Genomic DNA, 15537 nt, shown 5'->3' on the forward strand with positions numbered 1-15537 from the left:
AAGGGGTTTCAATACTCACTTGCCTCAAGGAGAGGAGAAAGCTTTGGGACAGTGGACGAGGAATGGTGGGGAACTCCTGGAGCCTGGGCCCAGGGCAGGATATATCTGAAGGATGCTGACATCCCTGTAAGCGCCAGGTACTGAACGAGGACTCAACCAGATCCCTTGCCAGAGGCAGAGGTACCCAAGGAGATACAAACTGAAGAAGTGAGGGGACCACTGAAGGAAGAAAACAAAGACAAGGCACTGACTGGAGTTAAAACTTTATTGTCCTGCCCAGGAAGCCCCGCACAAAGGGATCCATGGAGCAGGGTGAGGGGGCAGCACAGGCCCTTCCCACAACTTGAAGAGAAGGGAGACGTGGTGGGTGGGAGGAAACAGCTCCCCTTCAACTCCCTGGTGGCGCTGGCTGCTCTGACGGCGCCCAACATCTTGGACCCATGGGGTGCCATCACCAGTGTAAGGCCCACACCGGGGGCTGGGACCCAGCTTTGTTTACATAGCTCTGATCTACAGGGGTTTACTCTGGACACATGAGTGTCACTCATCTCTCCAGCCGGGCTGGGGAAGCCTAGGCCCCCACTATGGGGAGAAATGGGCCCAAGTACTCGGAGAGCCTGGCCGGGTGGACAGAGGGGGCTGCGTGGGCTGGAGGACCCCAGGAGGTGGGGCACAAACTACCCGTAGTGCAGCTTCTGGCAAACATCAGAAATGGGGGGCCCTTCCAGCCCTGTGAACCATTCTAGAGGCCAGTGGTAAAAGCCCCAGGGCAGCTCAGCTTATGGGGACTCCTTAGTGTACCCCACCCACCCCAGGACCAGAGCCCTGGCAGGACAGGCTCCAAATCCAGCTCTGGCCCCTGTGTTGCCTTGGCTGGTGGGTCCAAATGTCCTCCCGCCCCGCACAAGGCACTGGGCTGAGGCAGAGGGAGCCCAGCACAGTGGCAGGAGCAGCTGTACAAAGGGAAGCTAAGGCCTTTCCACCAGATGAACAAGGAGCGTGCCCTCAGGGCTGGGGTCACAAGCCTGGGACGGAGGGACAGGGAACTTCTGAGTGACCAGGGAGACACCCCACACCAACGCCCCCGCCCCACGCTCGTCCTCAGTCCTACTCCGGCCCACCTAGCCCACACCCTGCGTCAAAACCAGCAGGTGCAGCCCTGCCTTTCGGGGTAGGGAGAAAGGATCTGGAACCAAGACAGGCGGCAGGTGCCTCCTCAGGAGGCTGGTGGGTCCAGGGCCATGGCCGCCGTCACCGCAGGTTAAAGACCAGGCTGACAGTTAAGATGACGCCCAGGAGGAGCATGAAGGGCAGCCAGGTCTTCACGAAGGCCCCGACACTGTCAGCGGAGAATGGCGGGAAGGCCCCGTCGGTGGGCATGCCACCCAGAGCCCCAGCCGTCCAAACCTGGAAGGGGCTCCTGCCCCTGAGGAAGCGCCTGGAACCACTCCCTCACCCCCAAACTTGGTCAACCAATGGACTGGGCCAGGCCTGGCGCCCACCATGATCCTGGGCAGGGGCTAGTCCAGGCTCCTAGTGGAGATATGACACCCCTCCTGGGTGGGTACGGAAGACATGCCCACCTTCTCTAGGCTTTATTGGCTCCATCCACAATCACCCCTCTCTCTGGGGAGCGGTCTCCAGTGAGAGGACCGGGAATTTGTCTGGGCATGGAAGCCAGGAGCACCGTCTGCCCACAGCCCTCCTGTGGGCCCACGGGGACGGGAGGAGTAAGCGAGAGTCAGCACAGTGTTATGGCTGGAGTCAGGGCTCTGGGTTCAATCCTGCTTCTCCTCAGGCTGTGTGGCCACATTACAGTCTCCTCAGGGGAACTTTAATAGCCCTGGACTAAGCAAAGACCCCTGAGAGTATTCTTGTCAGAAGCTCTAATGATGAGCGCAGCTAGAGGAACACTTGGTGAGATGGCTGGGCTGCCCAGGTGTGCTGGCTCCCAAGCGGGCGGGTCACTCCACCGCTGAGCTGCCTTTACCTATGAATTGGGACTAATGCCTTTGATCTCACAGGTTGTGAGGCTGTGGCTTCAAAGGTCCTCCCAGGTCACAAGTGGGGCCCACCTGACCGGAACCCCACCTCACACAAGGTATGATGGGAAGGGACCCTGTGGGGCAGTCTACTTGTTCCTCTGACCCGAGCACAGGGCTCTGCATTCAGTCTCCCCGAGGAGCCAGAATCATTAGTAAGGACATAACCAAGAACAGCTTCAGCTTAGAGAGGCCAAGGCAGTTACCTTAGATCTCAGGGTGAGCCAGTGAGAGGGCTGGGGGGGACCCAGGTGGAGTTGGACTTCGGCACAGCTACCTCCCTCTCCACCAGGAATTCAGCTAATTGTTCTAGAACCTTCACAGCTCCAACCAGCATCTGTTTTGTCCCTGCTGGCTGAAGGACTCCAGAAACGGCCCTGCTCGGATCCTTGGGAGAGCAGCCCCAGGGGAGGGTGGTGGGCGGGAGGCTCACCTGACGTACTTCCCGTAGAGCAGGCAGAAGAAGCAGAGCGTCACCATGTTCCAGTTGGTGCTGTTGTTGTAGCGCATCAGGTTCAGAGCCAACGCCACGTGCGAGTGGCAGTTGTCACAGCAGAGATTATGCTGGAAATGCAGGAAGGGCGGGGTCAGGCTGGGCTCCCACGCTGGTTTCCGCCCTGGTGCCCCTCAGGAGCGGCTCACCCACCATGCGGTGCTTGTACTCCTCAGAGGCGTCGTGCACAGCTGTGTCCCACGCATTGGGCCCGCTAGCGTATACGTGAGCAGGGTCCAACTTCCAGTACCTGAAGGGAAAGGGTGGTTCTGGGCACTGGCTCAGCCCCACGAATGTTCCCTGATGCCTGCTCTGTGCTGGGCCCTGAGCTGGGTGCTGGGCATGCAGGGGTGAGCCAGGTGCAGGGAAAGAGCCACAGAGCAGACAACACAGTGTGACATGTCCAATGCCGTGTGGATCCTGGGAAGGACAGGAACTAACTCAGCTGGGGGGTGAGATGCTTCTTGGGGGTGACACCTGAGTCTAGTCTGAAGGAAGAGGGGTTAGCAGGAACAGGGCAGGGAGTAGGCATTCTAGGCAGAGGGAATAGCTTGAACAGAGGAAGAGGCACAAAACTGCAGCGCATGTAACCGCGAACTGCTGGAGGGAGGAACACGGTGATGGGATGCGGGAAGGTGAAGCTGGAGATGCAGGTGGGGCCATATCGTAGCGGACTGGAATGTCACCCTGAGGAGTTTATCCATCAGAAAGCATTCTCCACATGGGAGACTAGGCTGAGTGGGAGAGCAGCCCGCGGAGCTAACGCTCAGAAACCTCAAGCTGGGAGAGACCCCAAAGGTTCTCAGGCCAGGGAGAGCTGGGAGGTCAGAGCGCCCTCTGGCTGCTGTGAGACGAATGACTTGGTAGTGGAGCCTAGAGACGGGGGACCTGTGAGAAACCAAAGTGGCCTGAGCTGAAGCTGCTCAGGGGTTCCTGCCTGGAAACAGGTACCCTTAAAACTGGCCTCAAAAAGCAGCCTAGCAGCGGACACCCAGCCCAGAGGCCCTTTGCCCACATTTCCACTTGTCCAAAGAAGCCAGCAGGCTGCCTCTGCTGTGTGGGACACCAACTCCTTGGGTCCCATCCTCCTGGGCGTAGTCTCTGATAACAGAGCACCTGCTGTTGTTCTGGCACTGTCACCAGAACCACAGCTGAGGTGGGTCCCCCAAGACAGAAAAAATAAAGTCTACAAATCCCAAGCACACCAGCCATAGCTCCCAGAGGGCTTGAACTTTGCAGCAGAGTTCCAAACAATGCCTGCCTTACACCTTAAATGGCACTGTTTATTCCTGGGGGGGGGGCAGGAGAAAGAGTCTAGGTTTTGGAGGGAGACAGACGTGGGTGTGAGTCCTAGCTCTGCCATTTCCTATGTGATCTTGACCAAGTCTCCTCCCTTGCCTCACCCTGCCAATGGAGCTGAAAACACGACCTTGCAGAGCTAAGGCAAGGCCTAGATGGCCTGTGGATAAAGGACCCCGCCAGGAGGAACCTGGCCGTCAGGCCGGTCACATGGGTGTTCATCACTTACTTGGCAGGCTTCCCAAAGGCCATGTTGTCTTCCTGTTGAGGGACAAGAGCAGAGGTCAGTGGGGAACCTGCATGTCGCCCAGAAGACAGAGCTGGGTTGGTGGTGGAAGTGCACTGACTTAGGAGGAGGTATGTCGCATGGGCAGAAATGGCCCCGGGCCCTGCTCTGGGGTTGGCTTGGTAGCCGAAGTGCCAGCAGCAGCTTTTCTGTGGGCAGAGGCAGTGTGGCAGGAATGCACAGAGCAACAAACCCTGAGACCAAAGACTCCAGATGCCAGCGAGGAGTGCCCCTTGGTGTGGCTCCCAGGTAATTCTCTCACTCTCTCTGGGCCTTATTTTCTTCATGTTCTCTGGTCAATCGCTCATCTTTGACCCCAGGGAGGCAATTTCCTCTGTGGTATCAATGAGGACAGCCTCTGACCTCCTGACCCGACAGTGCTGTCCACACGGAGAGCCCTTCTCTGCCTGTGGCAGTCCGACTGCATTTAGAGCAGGACAGGAAAGGGAGGGGGGCTCGAGATGCCTCCTGAGTCCTAGACCTGCCACACAGGATGTGGGGTATGCTGACAGAGTTGGTCAAAGACAAATTATCATAAATGTGTATGCCAGTGAAAGCAATGGATATGAAAAGACATTTGTCATGCTAAGAGGATCATGACGACTGTGAATATGACAGGCTGGTGCCACCACACCTTCATTCCAGCCTTTGATGATACTGCCTGCGCATCTGGAGCAAGCCCACTGATCCCATCTTGGGCACAACCCCAGGAACAGACCTGAGGACACAGCTGATCCAGTCTAGAAGGCCCACCCATCCCCCAGGGAAGCATGTTAGCCTCCCCTGTGCCCCCACCTTGTGACTCCCACCTTCTGAAGGTCCAGAGATGTGGTTCGTGGATGGTCTGACTCTCCACTCTTGCCTCTAATCCCTACCCATGTCTCGGTACCCAAGGGGTGGGCAAAGGGCTGGGTCAGTTACTTAAGAATCCTTCTGGCCACACTGCCCTCCTGGCCTGTCCTAGAGGCAAGAGAAGGGGTAAAGGGGTCAAACACTGGTGAGGAGCAGAGGGCCAGGGCCAGGGCTGCGTGCTATCTGCATTCTCTTGGCTTTGGGGGAGATAAGGCCAACCTTCCACGTAAGACTTGGAACCCTCCAGAGGGTGTGGAATGGGGACTCACCGAGACATAGTAGGGGCCAGCGAAGTCCCGAATGACTCCCGTGGATGTGCAGATGCCCATGTGGCCGATGATGGGGAAAAACCACCTGTGAGGAAAAAAGGACAGGGAAGGACCAGAGCTTACGGGGGTCTTTCAGTCAGTTAGATAACACTGGGATACTCCGTCCAGTGTGAGGGCCGTGACTGTAACATCGTGTGACGAATGCCATTAGGGTGGCCGGAGGGGCTGGGGAAGCAAATGAATAGCGCAGTGCGATGCCCCCTTCAGTCCCTCCCACCCCCCACGAGAATGCTGTAACTGAAAGGACAGAAACACCGAGGAGCAGCTGGACCTCTCATTCACTGCTGGTGGGAGAGTAAATTGTTTCTGCCACTTTTGAAAACCAGCCATGTACTCTACGCCTCAGCAATCCACCTCAGAGTACACACCCAACAGAAACGAATGCTCACCAAAGGCCAGCACGAGCGTGTTCATAGCACCTTTGTCTAAAATAGCTGGAAATGTTTGTCAAAACTCATTGAACTGCACACTTCAAATACGTGCACTTTATTATATGTAAGTTGTATCTCAGTAAAGTTGATTTAAAAAATAGCTGGAAATAATCCAAATGTCCAACAATAGTAAAACGAGTAAGTAAATTGGGGGTACAGCCATATAATGAAGTATCAAGTAATAATGAAAAAGAACAAACGTCTGCTACACACAACACAGATTCTCACAGATATAAGGCAGTGAAAGAAACCTTACACAAAGGTACATACATATTATTCTATTTACATGAAGTTCAAGGAAAGGCAAAAGTAATCTATGGTGCTGGAATGCAAGAGGGGTGACCTGTGTGGTAGAATTGACTGGCACAAGGGAGCCCTTTGGGTAACAGAAATGTTCTCTATCTTGAGCTGTGTGACGTAAGTGCACACATATGCAAAAATCCATTGCGCCCTATACTTAAGATTTATATGCTTTATGGTATGTGTTATGTATCAGTAAAAAAATTTTTTTTTAAGGTGCGGAAGGCATTTAAACCAATCTCTGCGTAGGAGGTTGGTGGTTAGGGGCGAGTTCAGAGGTTTCCCTGCGGAAACGATGAAGATACAACACGTGCAAGGGTAGAGATCAGGACAAAAACATGGTGCATTCCAGGAACTAAAAGTTCAAATCCTTAAAAGGCATGGGGATTTTTTAAAACCCAAATCTCAGATGGATGCCAATATACGAAACACCCAGGAACCCCAGATCTGTCTGTCGTCTGAGAACCATGGCTCGAAAGGCCTCGGTGCTGGAGAGGCGGATCCACTGAAGGATTGACAGGGCCAGTGGCCAAGTGCTGGTCTGGTCTCCAGCCTACACCCTGCTAGGGAGGTGGAGGCAAAACCCAGAGAGATGCAGCTCAAGAAAGCTATTACGGGGGGCTAGGGCAGTCAGCCAAGACTTCACAGAGGAGCTGACTTTTAACCTCCACCTGTGAAAAAACAGGATGTCAACAGGCAGAAAGCAAAACTCCGAAGCAGCCAAGTGCTGCACGTGTTTGGAGCATGGGAGGGGGGACAGGAATGGCGGGAAGGAGGGCAGCCAGTTCAGAGGCTATTCTGGAATACTGGTAAAAGATGATGGTGGTCCTGACTAGAGTATTGGTGATGGGGTGGTGAGAAGCACATGATTCAAAAGGTCTTTAAAAGAAAGACTGGGCAGTTGTATGACTCTCTATAGGACAGGTCTTCCGGGTCGGCAGCTTAAGCCCTTGACAGGATGGTGGGGCCAGAGTGGTCTTTTGAGAACATAATTCAGATTCCTTCATTCCTTTGCTTAACATCCATTAATGGCGTCCTATTATACTCCTAACAGTTTGACCTTGAAATCACCTCATGCCTCTCTTTAGCTACACTGCCTGCTTCTGGTTCCCCAGACACACCAAATGCTCATCCCATTTCAATGCTTATTTTGCATTTGCCTCAGCCCAGAACACTCCTCCCCCAGAGCTTCCCAGTGCTGGCTGTCTCATTGTTCAGACCTCAGCTCTACTGTAACTTCGGAGGTCTTTCCTGACCGTGCCTTCTAGAGTAGCCACAAACAAGCCTCTGCTTTAATTTCTTCAGAGTATCTACTACTTCCTACAATGATCTTGTTTACTTACATGGTTACTGTCTTTCTTTCCCCGCTGGTATGTAAGCTCCAAGAGAGCAGGATTTTTCTCTTATTAGAGTATGTCCCAGGGCAGTGCCTGGCCCACAGCTGGAGCTAAGTATTCACTGACTAGATTATGAATGGATGAATGAACGAATGAATGCCCTGCATTTAAGAGTAGAGTAAGGCTCTGAAGTCAGACCTGAGTCCTGACTTTGTTTTAAATGAGTTACCCATTCCCATCTGTCAGTAAGAGGTGGATAATAATTAATTACCTCAATGGGGGGCTACTGTGAGGATTAAATAGGATATGCTTGCAAAGTGCTTTGCACACTTCCTTGTACTTGGTAGTTGTTCAATGTTGTTATGAGATGTTCAACAAATACTTGTTATCTGATTGGCTGAACTGGCAGAAAGTAAGTTGATGAAGACCCACAGTGGCCACAGGATGGGCTCTCAGAATTACCGAAAAGAAGCTTCTCTGACCCTGACCTCAGGACCCCTCCCCCACCCCAATGCCTTTCATCTAGTTGGGGAGGTCTGGGTTTGACCAGTCTTCCACATCTCACAGCTGTGTTGGCAGCTGCTGATGGAAAGTAAGAGTAAAGACTGGAGACAATAGCAGGGGAAGCCTCCTGTGCCCGGGGAAGCCCCAGAGAAGAAACTCTCAAAGTATGCATCAGTCCGGAAGCTTCATGAAGGCAAGCTGCTTTGTGGACCACTGTCTATGCACACCTAGGACATAACAGGTCCTCAAAAACTACTGACTGAACGAATGAATGGAATTACCGATCCTGGAACTTCTATCTGGAAAGGTAGAGTATCTCAATAGAAAAAGCCCCATGCTGGCTTCTAAGTCTTTATTTCCTCATCTATAAAGTGGGGGTGACAGTATCTATTTTCATTAGGTTGATGTAAGGACTGAATGTGATAGTGCATATAACATGTTTGGCCCAGAACAGAATAAGTATCCAATCTTAGCTGTTTTGATTAGCAACAGCAGCTATTATCTGGCTTTTCATGCAGAATTATTGGTATCTCTGAGGGGGTGGACAGGTCTTTGGATTCGGCTCTCTTCTCTGATTCCCCCTCCAAAGACAGAAGGCAGTTGCTTGTACCACATCTTTCCTTCGTATTGCACTCTAGGTCAGCAATCATCACAATGCGATGATGGTTAGTTTACTTGTCTCTCTCCCTCCTGCTGGAGGGCAAGTCTTTTGACAGGAACATGAGCCCTTTGACGGGGTACTACTATGAATATCTGTACATAGATCTGAATAGAAATGGGGTGTGAACTGCTTCAAACCCAGATGAATGGGGATGCTACCAGCTCTCTAAAGAGCAGAGGGCTCCACAAATGTTTTTTTGAGAATAGAAAAAAACCAAAGAGATCTTAGGCTAAAAAGACAGGTGTTAGCAAAACCAATACATTCTCTATCCCTCCGTTATTCATTCTTCCATTAACATTTTATTTTCTTCACAGCACAAACCACTATCAGAAGTTCTCTTATTAGTTTGCTTGTTTACTATCTCTTTCCACCATGATTTAAACTCTATGACAGCAGGAATCATATCTTCTTTATTCACCACTGTATATTCTTATCACCGAGAACTACTCTGGACACATAGAAGTAATTTAGCTAATTCGTTAAGAGAACATTGAATGAATTAATGAACACACTTTCTTAAAAAAATTATTTTTAAAGGAGTCAGACTTGGATGTTCTTAAACAAATGCATAAGCATTTGAAAACGCAAAACAACTGAAGTATTTTTATATAAGACTAAAATTAAGGCCATTTTAGGACTGGCAGCATATAAGGCCAAAAATAATCCCATCCCATACCAATTGGCTGCTTTTCGTAGAGAAAACAAATCTATTCCATCAGGTGAGAGGGGACAGGATGGAGTCAAAAGAGTGCAAGTTATGGAGTCAGAAGACTGAGCTTGCCATGCCTTTGCTTATTGGTGTGTGAACCTGATCAAAACAGTTAATGATAGAAGCAGCTCAGCTTCTTCATCTAAGATAATTCCTACCTTAGAAAGTGGCTGTGAAATTCAGCGAAAATGGGTGTGAAAGAGATTGGCCAACTGTCCAGCACTATGAGCGGTTATTATCAGCTGTCAAGGCTGAAGCAGGAGGGCACCCCAGCTCCCCTGCCCAGAAGCTCCTCGCTAAAAGGCAGCAGCACTACCTGAGCATCTGCTTTGTCTCCTGACAAAGGCTAATGCACTGTGTGTAGAGCACCCCTGGAAGCTGTTAGAATGAGTTTTGTGTGAGCAAGACTGACTCCGTATTGAATGAGCAAGAGTAACTCCATTTTGGACATGTGCAGAGAACTTAGCAGACAATGCCCAGGGAGCTGCTTGGTTGCCCTGGTAACTGGATGTAACCAGCTACACTCAAAAGGTCTGCTCTGAAGATAAGAGGACAGTCAGGGTCTCAGGCTGGCTGCCCTGATAAGGCGATGTCAGAAAGGCACTCAGAACTGCATTTAGAACTGAGGCGGTTTGCAGCTCCGAGAGCTGGTCTGGACTGAGAGGTGACCACGCTGTCACTCTGCTCCGAGAACCCTCCACTCTGCTCTGCTCTGCTTGTACAGAACCTCTGCTGGACTGACCTCCAGGACCAGCCACTCTTCCTCGCTCCACCAGGACTCTGATTGACTTTGGGACTGGTTCGTTACTCTATTTGACCCAATTATTGTATTCCTCTGTGTGCTTTTACTGTTTGGTGTGTTGATGATTAACGTTTGAGTAAAGAACATACTGAAAGGCATTTAAGATCTTGTGTGCTCTGTTCTTCGCTCGTGCCACAGCTACCGCGGAGGCCTCAGTCAGTGCCAAGTAGATCCTGAGGGTCTGGGAGTCTCTTGGGGGTTAGTCCCCCTGACTTGCAGCACGGACTGAGCCTAGCAGTCGCTTGTGACACACAGAAAGAACCTTGGTCTGGGAGGCAAACATCCTAGGACCTAAACATGCTTTGCAACTGAGATGTGTGTAGTCTCCAGTCTCATCTGTGAGACAAAGGGGGTGGACGCGCAGATCTCTGGGGGCCCTGTCAATGTTGACATCCCAGGAGCCGGTGTGGTCCCAACTAAACTCCTCCAGACCCGGCAGGACGTCTTATTCCTTACTTGCGTTCACTTGCGTTTAGAAAGTGATCAGCAAGCATTTGCTCAATGAATGAATGAAACCAGTGAATGAATGAAGATGTCTCCTCGGACCGGGATAAGGGCCCCTCTTCGGTAGGAACTTCCCCGCCGCAGAGCCTTTTCCGCAAGTCTACAACTGTCTTTCTCCCTGACTAGCCCGGTGCAATGAGAGCGGGGAGCGTGTCCCATCGTCAGGAGAAACTGGCACCGCGCGGGTGGCGGGGTGATAGTGACTGGGCGAGGCCTACGAGTCGGAATGAGGGAAGGGCTTGTGGCGCGTCGGGGCCGGAGGCTGGCCCGAGGCGGTCCGGGGACGCCGCGCGGGCCCGGGCTCTCCCAATTCCCGGGCAGACGCCGGAGGAGACTCACGTGAGCACCGGGATAGGCGTCCACACCACGCAGTAGGGGAAGCGGCTCCGTTCCACGTCCATGGTGCCGACGCCGGAGCAGTTAAACTGCTTCTTGTCCGTCTCGGCCGCCGTTGGTGCCTCCACTTCCGCCATTCCGGGCGGGGGTGGCGGCGGCGGCAACAGGAGCGGCGAATTCCCTTCCGCTTCCGCCATCCCGCGCGCGTCCCGCTCCGGGGGCACCTACTCCGGCGCCACTGGATCCGTGGCGTCACTTCCCGGAGGAGGAGTCCGCCTGGCTTGGCCTTCCCCCCGGGAATTGGAGCCGTGGGCCTCTGGGCCCGGCCTGCTTGTCGTTCTGCGCCCCCCCGCCAGGCTTCCCCCGCCGCCCTGTCGCCGCCTGCCAGCACCGCGCGGGTTTGCGCCTACACTGCGTGGCTGCTGAAGGGATGCCCTCAGGCAGCGCACAATCTAGCGCGGAGACCCACCAAGAACTCTGTAATTCAGTACGCTGAGGGGTCCTAAAAGGTGTGGTACAGTCTCTTTATTGAGCACTTCTTCGGTGTTTTTAATGCCCATAAATTGGCTAGACATGCAAATTTAGGGATTTCCCCCAGGTTATAAGTAAGCGATTAAGGCTCCGGGTGACGTGAGTGGCCACGACACAAACCCAAGTCTGTCTTCCTTGTCCTTTCATTTTGTGATCTCTCACGAGATAGTGGTAGCATACAGTAAGGACAGACTAAAATGTCGTGTGTGGTGTGTGTATAGAAGTAGGGGAGAATTGCCCTAAGGTATCTGAGCTGTCTTAACGTTTGCCAGGTGGCAAGGTGGTGGGAGTGGAGGGCTGCGTGCAGCCTTGCAAAGAAAGGCCTTGCCCAGCGCAGTGTGTGAATATCACCGTGGCTGGAGTAAATCACGAGGTCTTACCGGTGATTCGGTCCCTTCGTTATACAAATGGGGAAACTGAGGCTCAGGGGAGTTAAGTAATTGTCTGAGATCACACACAACCATATAAAGAAGCCAGTCTCAAATCTTGGATTCTTTGGGCTCTTTAAAGGATGCTAAGATAGACAAAGAAAATAGAATCTGCTGGGGTAGAAAGTGAAAATGGGGGCACAAATAGGAAGGCAGCAGCTAAAAATCAGGCCAGGGGGAGTTATGGACAAATCCATTCAGGAAGGTGAGAGCTATGCCTTGTTGGGAAGGTCTTTCTTCCACTGAAATACCCTCTCTCAATGCCAATCTACAGAAAGGCTGCTGTCCTGTTTTTAGCACCTAATACTTTAATGCATTGGGGGGGGGGCATGTCTGTCTCTGTTATAGAACTTGATTTCAGTAGCTAGCATAGTTCCTAGTACAGAGCAGATGCCCACTAGATGTTTATTGATTTATTGAAGGACTGAACGGATGTTTTATAAAGACCTCATAGATATCACAGCTGAAAATGATTCTAACCCATTCAAAATTCTTTGAGTATGTTTGTGCCTCTTCTGTGACCCATGCGTAATGTATGATCCTTGCAGGGCAGCAACCAGCACCTAACACAGTGTTTGGAATACATTAGGTGTGCAGTATATGTTTGTCGAATGAATAAATTATATTATTTACCTATTCAATCATTATAGCTGTCCAATCTCCTGAATCACAGACTCTGGGAAGGTCTATGCCTTAGACATTCCTCTGCCATCACCATCAAACCATAGTTCTAACAGGCTATTGGGTGCCCTTTAAACACTTACTGTGTGTATGGATGAAGAAACAACCGAAGTCTTTCTTAGGGCCTCCCACAAGTTTGGTAGTACTAACACAAGTATCGCATTTAATCTGACAACCTTCAGTGGCTTCCCATTGCACTTCAAATAAAATACACAAATATCTTACATTGTTTTACAAGTCCCTGCTTCTGGACCATGCCCTTTTCTTATTTGTTCACTATGTTACAGCCATCCTGGCCTTTTTTCAGTTCTTCCTGTGTGCCATGCTCTTTCATACCCCAGGAACTTGGCACACACTGTTCTCCTCTGATTGAAATCCCCCCTCCCTTCTGCCCCCAACACCTAACTGGCTAGCTTCCATTTATCCTTCAAGTCTCATATTAAATGTTGCCTTCTCAGAGCGCCCCTCCCTGGCTGCCAATCTAAACTAGAAAGTCCCTGTTAATCTCCCTTGGAACACCCTGTTCTTTTCCTTCACAGCACATTTGTAGCTGTGTATTGTTAGACTCCCCCACTAGGCTGGAAACTCCTTGTTCACTTCTGTAAACCCAGTGCCTAGTAGTCTCTAGCACATAGCATTTACTTAATAAATATTTGCTAAACTGAATGAATGGCAAATACTTACTACCTCGGTGTCACTTGCTGGCTACAGAAATTCTAAGGGCAGGAACCTAGCTTTGTCATCTGTCTCTCAGTGCCTCAGCTTTTTTAAAGGGCCCATGGAGGTTGCTGGGCACAGTGCTCAGGAGTCGGGTCTGACCAGAGAACCCTAGCTTTCTTCCCGATGAGCTGCACCATCCTACCCTTGGCCTAGGCGGGTGCAGATGCAGGCACATGAGGAGGGCCAGGTACCTAGAGGGAGAAGCCAGTTCCTCCTCTTGCTCCTCTGGGGCCCCTCCCCCAGGCTTGTTCCCCACCACATACACATCACCTTGGTTCTCTCACCCAACGTAAAAACCTTCCTGGCCTGTGCCCTTGCCTCCTCCGCTGCCGCCACCCCTATCACCCACAGACAGATGGGAAATCTCCATCAAAGATTAACACTTCCTTCCAGGCTCAGGATCACAGCGGGGTCCTGGAAGAAGTTCCTCTAACAGAGAGCTCAGGATAGGATTGATAGGGCTCATAGCTACCCCTCCCCCCAACACACACATACACCACTGAGACCTAAAATAGGAATGACCATCTGGATCCACTCACAGGGCTGGCTGGGGGAGGGAAGGAGGGCAGAGCTGGAACTGTCAAACTGGGAAAGCTTCGAGGGTAAGATGTTGCTTGTCTGAAGGGTGAACTCAGGGCACCCCCTCCATTGGCCCCATATATGAATCCCCAGGGCTCATATATCACCTTCTTCAGGCCATCTTACTCCTCATCCTGGCATTCAAGGCCCCCATGGTCTGGCCCAAAATCCCAACCTTCTTTTCCAGCCTCATCTCTCACTGTCTTTCTCAGGACTTCACCTCACTGTGATGTCTGCCCTTGAGAGAATGGAGCCCCACGCTACATACTTCATGTCTTTGCTCACACTGTTCCTTCAGCAGAATGCCCTTCCCCTACTCTCCTACACCACTTTCAAGGTTTCTGGCAAATGCTCCCTCTTTGCTCCCAGAGCACGGAGCCTGTGTTTCTACCTATTGAATATTCATGTGTACTTGCATTAGCATTAGCTGTTTACATGTCTGTTTCCCCCAGGAGACTGTGAACTCCTTGAGAAGGGGACTGGACCTATAGGTCCCTGTATTCAGCACAGCACTCGGAAGATAGGAAGTGCTTAGGGAATGTCACTGGAGCTATTTGTTGGCCATAGATTGTCTCCTTCAAGGCTCTGGGGAAGAATCACCTCAATCAATAACCCGGGAAGCAGGGCTGAGTCAGGGCAATCACCGCTGCAGATTGGCGGAACTGCTGGGCGTGATGTTGTGTGTGTGGTGTGTGGGAGGACAGTGTCCTCTCTCTTGCAGCCTTCCTGCTTCTGTTCCATTCATTGCCTTCTCTGGCTCCTGGAGACTGGAGGTCACCCCATGAAACCCTAAACTGTCTTCCAGCATGGCTCCAAACTTTCTGTGATGAGGAGGGGACCATTTGAGAACAGACCCTCTGACCCCTTAGACATCAGAGTTTACAAAATGACTTCCTTTTCCATTCCATTTTATAGATGGGTAAACTTACCCAAGATTATCGAAAACACAGTGAAGCCCAGAATCTAAGTGTCTTACTCCCAGATGGGCAGTAAAGGACCAAGGTTAAATAGGTGAACTCATGAGTGAGCCAGCAAGCCCAGGGTTTGAACCTCTGTCAGTGGTTGTCATGCATTAGGAAAGTAATTGAACCTGTCGGGGCATCAGTTTCTTCATCTCTAAAATGGGAAATGGTAATTCACGTCTTGTGAATAACAGTTCCTGGCCCAAAATAAAGAGTCGGTGTTAGCTATTATAGCAGTTAAAACCACACATCTCCATTGTAGGACTCAAAAAGCACTTTGATGTGCATAATCTCACTGTGATTTGGAGCCTCCTTACAATGTGGTAAAGTAACTAGAGCAGGTATTGTAACACCTATTTTACCGATGAGGAAAATGAGTCCGGAGAGGTTCAGAAACTTTTCCGAGGTCTAAGCACGGATTAGGCAGACCTGGAGTTCTGAAACTTCACCCCGGTTTCCTCCGCTGGTGACCTCTTTTAGGGCCATTAAAGAGTGAGGAGGTCAGCCTGAGATTCTGTAAATCACCATAAAATAGGTGCAAACTATGGCCTCATTAGGACCAGGACCTATTTTGTATATAAAAACAGGAATGGCTTGGGAGCAGGAGGCAGAAGAACGAGGCCAAACAATAGAAAGTCTCATGCCTGCCATTGTGTCCATCAGAATGCCTTCCTCCCACTTGCCTCCCCTGCGAGACAGAGCCTGGCACACAGCAGGGCACTAGATGGCAGAATGTACAGGGGAGGACTCA

General features: G+C 51.2%; 1 protein-coding gene across 1 annotated transcript; it reads right to left on the minus strand.

Moving 5' to 3' along the window:
* Nucleotides 1–251: 251 nt before the first annotated feature.
* TMEM222 (transmembrane protein 222) lies at nt 252–12206 on the minus strand. The gene is made up of 6 exons (XM_081057360.1): nt 10889–12206; nt 5242–5326; nt 4064–4095; nt 2689–2785; nt 2476–2606; nt 252–1339 (listed from the first exon to the last, which is right to left on the minus strand). Exons 1-6 carry the CDS (start codon nt 11080–11082, stop codon nt 1252–1254), a joined length of 627 nt encoding a protein of 208 aa, XP_080913486.1. The 5' UTR covers nt 11083–12206; the 3' UTR covers nt 252–1251.
* Nucleotides 12207–15537: the final 3331 nt, after the last annotated feature.

Source organism: Rhinolophus hipposideros (genome assembly GCF_964194185.1).
Source record: "Rhinolophus hipposideros genome assembly, chromosome: 8".
NCBI classification, from domain to species: domain Eukaryota; kingdom Metazoa; phylum Chordata; class Mammalia; order Chiroptera; family Rhinolophidae; genus Rhinolophus; species Rhinolophus hipposideros.

What these genes read in the sequence shown, in the direction of transcription:
- TMEM222 (XM_081057360.1), bottom strand. Translation starts at nt 11,082, where the DNA reads ATGGCGGAAGCGGAAGGGAATTCGCCGCTCCTGTTGCCGCCGCCGCCA. An exon ending in GCCTTTGGGAAGCCTGCCAA is followed by an intron (nt 2,786 to 4,063) that starts GTAAGTGATGAA and finishes CTTTCCCTTCAG; the next exon opens with GTACTGGAAGTTGGACCCTG. An exon ending in CTCTACGGGAAGTACGTCAG is followed by an intron (nt 1,340 to 2,475) that starts GTGAGCCTCCCG and finishes CTCCGCTGACAG; the next exon opens with TGTCGGGGCCTTCGTGAAGA.